Source organism: Rousettus aegyptiacus, unplaced genomic scaffold, assembly GCF_014176215.1.
Source record: "Rousettus aegyptiacus isolate mRouAeg1 unplaced genomic scaffold, mRouAeg1.p scaffold_m13_p_1, whole genome shotgun sequence".
Classification (NCBI taxonomy): domain Eukaryota; kingdom Metazoa; phylum Chordata; class Mammalia; order Chiroptera; family Pteropodidae; genus Rousettus; species Rousettus aegyptiacus.
In genome coordinates, this window is record NW_023416284.1 from 12178472 (window position 1) to 12187745 (window position 9274).

Genomic DNA, 9274 nt, shown 5'->3' on the forward strand with positions numbered 1-9274 from the left:
CCTGGCCGGACTTTCTTTCCTCTTCTCTAAAAAGCAGGTATCATGAGAGCCCAAAGGGTTTTGTGTGAAATGACTCACTTTGAAATCAAAGTTCCAAAGGGCTTATGCTGGTGTAACACTCGGTAAATGTTAGTTTCCTCCCCTGCTGTCCCCCGACACCCCACCCAGTCCCTTTCTCTCACTGCCCTGCTGTTCGGGATGTCAAAATTGACATCTTCAAAGACGCCCGTCTCAGTGAGGCCAAGTGTGACCGACAGGCTGCCCTCCAGGTGGCCCTCCCTCGAGCTGCCCAGGGACACCTTCCCCATCACCAGGCTGCATGCCATCTGTGGAAACCCAAACCCAGCCGAGGAAAGGGCCACGCACAAGGTTCGTTCTGTCATGATGGGATTCAATTCCACCTGGGGGAGCCTTGGCCCAAGCAATACACCCATACTGACAAAGCAACAGGCTAACACTTGGCTGTAATACGTTTAATTTGTGCTGTCCACGCTGGACACTGCATAGAATGGTGTCAGCCTCCTGGGAGCACCCCTACCTCCCTCGCGCAGAGGATCGGGAGACAAATATTCAAAGCCAGAGAAGGGAGATACAGAAGAGCTGTGTACATGACCTTTGACTACTCAAGAGGTGACAAGTGAGGTTTCCCCACTTCTCTTACACTCAGACTCAAGAGGGGCAGGTGCGGGGTGAACGGGAACAAAGGGGCGATGTGATGACACTCACAGGACGTTACCCTCTGAGTGGAGCAGGGAGCCTAGGAAAGGCTCCGTGCGCGGGATGCTGGCTGGCTGCTTTCCCTTGGAGAGAGTCTTGGAGAGAAGCTGGCACCGCCAGGAGGCGGGGCCAGCAGCGTCCTTATTGCTTCCTGTGGGAGGTGAGCCCTCCCGGCTCATCTCAGGCAGGTATATCCAGAGCCACCCCTCAGCCCTCAGGAGTCCCAAATTAGGGCGGGAGGCCTGCTCTGGTGGCCCTCCCTGTAGGTCAGTGCGGACTCCGGCAGGGTGGCTGCCATGCGGCCCTGTCTTCACCACACCTGGGGACTGCTGAACTGACCACCTCTCCAACTGTCCCTTCAGGTGACTGTTCTTCATTCTGCTGATCAGAGTTCCATCCTTGCAGGCAAAAGGCAGATGCTGGATTTCACTTCCTTTTGTCCTGATGCACGTGTTGCACGTGTGCGCGCATTTAGGAGGCAAAGAGGTCAGGGGAAAGGGACACGAGTAACATACCCAGGCTGACAACTTTTTCCCGGGGTGTAGGCAAAAGGAAGAATCACTAGGACAGTCTCCTCAGAGGCAGCTGTGAGAGGCATATACCCACTCGGACCCCAACTCTGCCTCCCCTCTGGCTGAGTCACTCAAGGCTCAAGTCTGCAGGTAGCAATGATTCGGCAGAAAGGACCAGAAGGACACAGGAACAAAGAGCTGAAGATCACTGGCTTTGGCGCGTAAGCAACAAGGTGTTGTGAGTCGCATATTCTCTCTCTCTCTCTCTCACACACACACACAGACACAGACACAGACACACACACACACACAGTCGTGGGGTTCCTGGGCAGGGATGCTATGCCACCACACCCAGGGTGGGGCTTTGATTCTGACGTGGTGCTGGAAAGGGTCCCCTCTCCGGTTGGAAAGGCAGCATCCTACTGTTGGAGGTGTGAGATCTAGAGGGTTCCCCACCCCTCTCCCTCAGTCAAAACGGGGTAACAGCCACCCCACCACTGCTCTTCTCAAGGCCTCCTGATAAACACCCAGAAAGGGGGAAGTTGTTTCCAAGTGTCCCGGTGAGGCCTCAGGACCTTAGCTGTTGTACAAGGGAATGACCCGGGCGATCTCCTGCCTGCAGATGGGGCACCTCTTGGGCTCTGGCAGAGCGCAGTAGCACTCGGTGCAGGAACAGACGTGCCCACACTCCAGGAAGACGCAAGACTTGAAGTTGCTCAGACACACGACACAGGTGCTCTTCAGGCTCTCCCTGTCCTCGGGCTTGGCTTGGCTCAGCAGCTGCGCCTCGTGCTCTCGGAACTCCTTCTCCATCTGCTTGAGGCGCAGTCGCTCCTGCCACTGCAGATACTGCTTTCGGAGGATGAAGAAGAGGGTGGCACACGTGGCAAAGCCGAAAACCAGCGTCAGGACCTTCCAGAGCCTGACACTCGACTCCTGCCTCTGCAGCAGGCTCTCGAAGTCCTGGCTGCTGAGATAGTACTGCATGCCCTGCTTGGGGGGCTGCAGGCGGACTGAGTTGTTGTCCAAGACCAGTTCGCCCACCCCTGTGAGGGTGGCCCCAACCTTCAGCACCTCCTCAGTCTCCTGGATGCCTTTGGGCCGCTCGCCGCTGATGTAGTGGCCGATGACGTCGGTGAAGGACTGGATGGAGGGGTGGAACTTCTCGTACACGGTCTCCAGGCCCAGATCCACTGAGTCCAGCGGCTTCAGCACTCGCACAGCCACATCCACACCGTCCTCGTGGGGCACCAGGTCAAAGGGCACCGTGTTGGTCCTCTGGTGAATGATCTTTGAACAGTCATTCCTAAAATGAAAGAACTCAAGATAAAATAAAGGACGGCAAACAGCTCAGGCCCGGGCAGAGGTGGAGGTCGCACAAACGCCGGGAGTACGGGATAGAGTCTGACGTGACTGGAAAGAGTACAAGAGAAATCACTATCACCCATGTGCCTCATAACAGGGAGGCTCGATTCGTTATTTTCTCAGGAAATATCAGTGGGCAACAAATACAAAGACCACTGCTACCATTTATTTGCCCTTGCCACTTTAAAACAAATAAATGATTCCTTCAGACCTTAAAAATGTGAACTACCATATGATCCAGCAATCTCACTTATGGGGATATAGCCAAAGAACCTGAAATCAGGATCTGGGAGAGAGATGTGTCCCCGTGTTCAGTGCAGCGCTATTCACGACGGCCAAGACATGGAAACAACCTCGGTGTCCATCACTGGATGAGCGGATAAAGCAAGGTGATACGCACACGACACACTCCATAAAAAAAAGGGAAAGCCGCTTGCGACAACATGGATAAACCTGGAGAACATTATGCTAAGCAAACTGAGCCACTCACAGAAGGGCGAATGTTGCATAACTCCACTTCCATGAGGTATCTAAAATAGTCAGACTCATAGAAACAGAGCAGAATGGTGGCTGATAGGGAGTTGGAGGAAAAAGGAAAACGGGAATTGCTGTTCAATGGCTATAAAGTTTCAGTTATACAAGATGAACAAATTCTAGAGATGTACAACTGCGTGCCTGTTGTTAGCAGTACTGTACCACTGCGCTTAAAAATCTGTCAAAAGGGTAGATCTTATGTTGTGTTCTCACCATGATAAAAAATAAAATAAAAACACAAAACAAAAACCCACTAGGATCACTTAGAAAAATGATATTCCATTTAATGGCTCAAAATTATTTCAATAAATATTGAAATCATTAATCCATGCCACAAGTCAGTGGTTCTCAAACTTTAGCGGGCATGTCAACTAATTCTGGGGCCCCTATCGTGGAAATCCTGGTTTGGTAGTTCTGGAGCGGAGCCCAAGCATTTCACAAGATGCCTAGGTGACTCTGATGTAAGAGGTCCTCAGACCTCACACAAGAACGTTATCGGCGGCATGAAGAAACTGCTCTACACCTTGTCCCGGGAGAAGCTGGAGCCATGGGAACAGCAAGTGAACTGATCGACCGTCAGGCTGTTGGCCGGCGACGAGAGGCCACATACCAAAGGTGGGTTGTCCGATTCCACACCATCTTGTGCTCCTGCAGCGTCAGCCGCTGAATCACTCCCTTGCAGTTTTCCACAAACTGGCTGTTGAGCGTTTCCTTAACAGACCGAACGGCTCCTAAATGGAAACAAATTATTTTATTTCTGGAGAACTGTTCTGTCCTTTCCTCTAAGGTAATTTAAACTTTGTTGTTAGTTTCATTAATCAAAATGATGAAAATGTTATCACCATAAGTTATGCTTTGTGGGGATTCTTCTAAGCACTATGTGGATCACGTCATTTCAGTTTTACAACAACCCTATAAGGCAAGATTATTTTAGAGATGGGGCAATAGAGGTTCAGAAATATTAGGTAATTCCCCCAAGATCATCACATGGCAATAATCTAGGCCTTTTGGACCCCAAAGTCCAAGTTCTGGACTACTGCCCCAAGGTTGCAAATGGCCCTTAACATTAGCCAAGATCTTTATAAAACTTTTAGAAGAGAAAGTTACTTTTTCATTTCACCAATAAGTAAACATACCTTCAATAACAGCATAAGGCACACATTTTCCAGGAGCTTCTGAAAGAATGCTCTTTAAGTCTTCACCCAAGTGGATTCTTTTAGCTCCCTAAATGCAAAGGACAATATTAAACTACTGAATACTGACATATATTTAATCTTAAAGAACAAAAAGGAAAACGCCTATTTACTTTTTCACGTTGAGAGTGGGGAAATCAGGCAGGAGGGAGACGATGGGCAAATCAGATTCCAAAGCTGTGTCCCAGAAGTTTTAACATGTAAACAGGCATGGGGCGATGCCTCCCTCTCTGCCATCTGTAGAATGTGGGTGACACATACATTCTTTCTACAGGTAATGGAAACATATAATCCTTTCATTTTAACTTTTTTAATGAAAATATGAAAAGTACGAATCAATTTGCATATCATAGACTGAACATAGGTTATTCTCTTCTCGACAATACAGAGCCATACATCCAAAGGCCTTACGTGTAAGGGACCTAAGCAAGTGCCTAATACAAGGCAGGGGCTGGAGCAATGGTAGGTGTTATCACCATGCCTTTATCAATTCACGCTCTGCATTATGATTATCATAAAAGGGAACCTTTGCTTTCTAGGGCAGGGCTCTGTTAAGTTGTGCCAAAAAATATTCTATTTTCGGTTTGCATGGTGAGCATGGTGACTTCTGCTTTCTTCCTCCAACAGCCCCCCAGTTCTCCCACCCCTTCCAAATCTGCTGTGCTTGCACACCAATCAAGGCTATTATTGCTGCATCAAAAATGAGAAAAAATCAATGAACATTTCCTGAGCATCCACGTGCCAGGCACGGTGCTGGGTGCTAGAGATTCAGGGATGAATGAAGGACAGCTCCCGCTTTTAGGATCTTCCCATCAACAAATCCTGAGGATGCCACATATGTAACCTCTACAGAGGTGATGAGGTACTGAACACATATTAAGGTCACTCTATGACAGGAGTGTGTGTAGATAATGAAAAATAACAGTAGTAACGTAACAACCGTTTTACTCGTTTCATCTGACTCCCTCTACTGGACTATTAAACTCTGGGAGAGCTGGGATTTTTTTTTTTTTTTTTTTTTTTTGGTCTCATTCACTGCTGCCCCCCCTAGTGCCAAGAACAGTTCCTGACACATAATGAGCACTCAATATGTACCTGATGAATAAATTACTGAATTAGATATACTATGTACCAGGCATTATGCCAAGTACTTTAAATGCATAAATCCATTTAATGTGCACGCCATCCCTATTCAGTAGATGTTTTTATCCCCAGTAACAGATAAGGAAACTTCGAAGCTCAGAGAGGTGAGTGACTTGTCCCAAGTCACATAGCTGGTAATGTATCCACCACAAGCTGGCCAGTTAGAATTTTTTTTAAAGAAAAAGCAGGAGGAGGAATATGCTCTGAAAGACCTAGGGTTGAGTCAAGCTTAAATGCATCTACTATGACTTTGAGTAACTTATTTTATCTTAGTTTCAGTTTCCCAAACTGTAAAAGATGGGGAGAACAATCTTGCAGAATTTTTATGTGGATTAAATGAAGCTTAAGTTGTGAAAGAATCTAGCCCAGGGGCTGGCACATAGTAGGCATGCAATAAATATGTATTCCCATCACAAGGATACTACACAAACCCGACTCCAGTTCTGTAATCTGAGCAAGAAAACAGAATCTCTCTTTTTCCAGGATGGGGCTATTTCATCCCTGTTTAGGCACTAATTGGCAAAGCTTTTAAGATTACCCAAAGATAGGTCCTAGAGAGTTCACTGCTTCAAAGAATCCCACGCCCAGCCAACTTAATTTCTGAGTTTCACAAAGTATCAGTTACACTCATAGCCAATCACTTCAGGAGTAACTTGGTTATTTAATTAGGCAAACAATAGGGCAGCTGGAATCTCACTAGGATGCCATTCGTACCACAAATTGCTTGATAACTTGGTTGACTGCAGACAGATTCCAAAATTCCCCTCACAGCAAGGAATTCACATGTTTGTTTCTAAGCCCTTACTGAAAACAATCTGATAATTGAAGTTAGGATGGGTTTAGGAATCTAGCTTTCAAATTAATGTCCAATTAAGCCCTAACTGTTAATTGTAAAATTTCAGCCAAAACGAACTCACAAACATTTACTGAACATCTACCACCTGTCAAGCACTGATTTAGAACCTAGAAGGAATGAGGAAAGATAAATAAGACCTGTCTCTAATCAAACAAGGTGCATCTCTCATGGACCAAACGCTCACAATAAAGTAATGTGGTCGAACAGAAAAAAAGAAAAAAAAAAATCATTTTGGAATCTAAAGATCTAAGAGCCATAAGACCTTTTCTCTGGGTCTCAATTTCTTGATTTGCAACCTGGAAGTAACTGTCATTTTCTTTACCTCAAAAAATTACTGTGAACAAAAAACAGCAAGATGGGAATGTCTTACCTAAGCTGTAAAGTGCAGCTCAAGAAGTGCTATTTTTAAAGTAACGAAATATACAAAGGAAAGGTCCGTAGAACCAAGCAGCTGAGTAGCTGTGCAAACAGTTAATGTCTAGGGTTTCTGCACTTGCTGTTTCCTGTTTGAACTGCTCTTCTCCAAGACATTTGCAGAGTCTCCCTCATTTCCTGTGCTGTTCAAATGTCACCTGATTTAAAATAGCAAGCCTAGTTTCTCCAGCATTCCATTTCCTCTCTCCTCTACGTGACTTTGTAGTATTTATCCCCATCTGTCATACCATCTGATTTACTTGGTCACTGTCCCCCTCTGGTTGCAGTAGAATGTCATTTCCATGAGGGCAGGGACTTTAGTCTTTTCTACCCATTTCGATAACCCCAGTGCTTGGAGCATAGCAGGTGTTCAATAATTATTTGTCGATTAAAGTAATGAAGTTATGAGTCATTCTGAGTAATGGGAGGAGCTTAAGAAAAAAAGGTGCCATGGAGCAGTTATCACGAGACCCGAATTCTAATCCCAGTTCCTCCATTTACTGGCCGGGTGGTGACCTTTCTGATCCCGTTTCCTCTTTTGGATGGTTTTCCACGGTGGAGAGGCCCACGGAGAAGCCTGGGCTCACCGTGACCGGGGGTAGAGATGACCCGGGTGAGGCCAGGCCGGCTCCAGCACTGACCTTGAGCTCTTGGGCGACCTGGGCCTTCTGCCGGTACACGGAGAACAGGAAGGCGGTGACAACAGAGCTGGTGCCCAGGAGGATGAACTGGCCCAGGGATGGCCTCCCTCCGCTCTCCATGGCTGGGCCGAGCCCTGTGTGCAAGAGGGGACGCCGAGGTCAGGCCCTGCGACCCCCGCCCCGCACCTCCCTCCCATCCGGCACCGCACCCCCAGACAACCCTTACCGGAAACCAGTCGCCAGGCGATGACGTTGACGAACAGGAAGTGGGGGCGGGGAAAAAGCAGACCGGAAGGCGGTGTTACCAGGGTGATCGTCGCGCTTCTGCGGCGCTGCCGGGGGCGGCACCTGCCCCGCGGGGCGGCGGGAGTGTTTTGCAGAAGCTGAGCTGAGCCGTGGCTCGTCGCTCCGTGATCCTTTCGCCTTCCACGCGCGACGCACCGGCTGTAACTGACTGGCTCGCGTCTCCCTGTTCTAGGACCCGCTAATTTCTTTTGGGGTTATTGTGTGGTTTGATGGGTTGTTCGATTTCTCCTTCATTGGATTGGGAGTAAAGAAGAGAATGTGTACTAAGCACTTATGAGTATTACACATTTAAACTTCAGGGCGAACCTTGAGACTTGGATTTTATTCTTCTGCTTTACAGATGTGAAAACTGAGGGTTGGGAGGTTAGGAGATGTGCTCAAAGTCACACTGCCAATGAGGGCTAGAGAGGAATTTACTGGACTACAGAGTCCTTAACCTCCAAGAGGGCGGATTATGTCGCCAAAGTAACCCCTTAATCTGCCATCACTACATATAACATATTGTTTTTTAGCTAATAATTACAGCTACATATATTGAACACCTATTATATATCAGGTATTGTGACAAAAAGCTTCATAGACATCCCATATAATCCTCACAGCATGGCTATAGAGCAGATTTCAGAGACTCTTCTGACTTCTATAGCGATCTCCTTCCTAAAATAATCAAAAGATACCCAAATCTCATCCAAAACATCAACCTGCAAAGCATGTGTTCATTGGGCCATCTCCTACAGGTTATGCTTTAAATTCTTGAAAATACAGGAATGTACCCACTAGCCCAAATCAATGTATATAAAAAGTTGGATAACATGTCATGCTAGCAAAGATATGGGGCCATATAATATTGCTCGTGGGTGTAAGAGTGGACACTCTACTGAAAACAATTAGGCAATGTTGATCAAGATTGAAAGTGCCCACACCCACCGACCTAGCAATTCCACTTCTAGAAATTCTTCCTACATCAACGCTCACACTTGTGAACATAACAAATTTACAAGAATATTCACTGCAGCATTGCTTTTTAAAAAAAAAAAAAGAAAAAGAAAAAGAAAAAACAAATGTTATCAATAAATAATTGGTTACATAAGTTTTTTAAATAAGTGTATATGAGCATAGGGAAGGGAAAAAAACAAACTGCAAAACTGTTTGGGGATGAGCCCATTTATTTTTTTAAAAAGAGGGAGAAGAATATATACGCTTGAACATTTCTAAAAGGATTTATAAAAAGCCGATAATACTGGTTGTTTCCATAGAAGGAAATTGGGTGGCTAGAGAACAGCGTGACTTTTTACTCCTTTGTACTTTTGGAGTGTGAATGGTACGGCACATTCTGAATTAATAAAACTTGCATTAAGAATTAAAAAAAAAAAAAAAAAAAGGAACAACACACCAGTCACTCCATAACCAGTAATTACAAGGGCCTCCTGCATCCCAGGCTCTGGGAGGGGCACTAGGTTGTTAAAACAGCCAGGATCTGCCCTCTGGCTTTCTAGGGTCTTGTGGAGAAGCAGATGGGGGTGGGGGACAGAGTTATTTATTGTCCCAGACCCATAGAAATTAGGGCAAACAAACTGCCTCAGCAGATGGTTT

The 9274-nt window shown here is 46.4% G+C and overlaps 1 protein-coding gene across 1 annotated transcript; it reads right to left on the reverse strand.

The window, feature by feature from the left end:
- Positions 1 to 458: 458 nt before the first annotated feature.
- Positions 459 to 7608, reverse strand: MUL1 (mitochondrial E3 ubiquitin protein ligase 1). The gene is made up of 4 exons (XM_036229509.1): positions 7376 to 7608; positions 4265 to 4352; positions 3739 to 3859; positions 459 to 2535 (listed from the first exon to the last, which is right to left on the reverse strand). The coding sequence occupies exons 1-4, from the start codon at positions 7493 to 7495 to the stop codon at positions 1806 to 1808; spliced, it is 1059 nt and encodes a 352-aa protein (XP_036085402.1). The 5' UTR covers positions 7496 to 7608; the 3' UTR covers positions 459 to 1805.
- Positions 7609 to 9274: the final 1666 nt, after the last annotated feature.

Bases quoted from the DNA above. Each gene is read 5' to 3' on its own strand.
- MUL1 (XM_036229509.1), bottom strand. From the start codon at position 7,495: ATGGAGAGCGGAGGGAGGCCATCCCTGGGCCAGTTCATCCTCCTGGGC. The intron at 3,860-4,264 runs GTATGTTTACTT...GTTTCCATTTAG, and splicing joins GCCTTATGCTGTTATTGAAG to GAGCCGTTCGGTCTGTTAAG. The intron at 2,536-3,738 runs GTATGTGGCCTC...CTTTCATTTTAG, and splicing joins AATCGGACAACCCACCTTTG to GAATGACTGTTCAAAGATCA.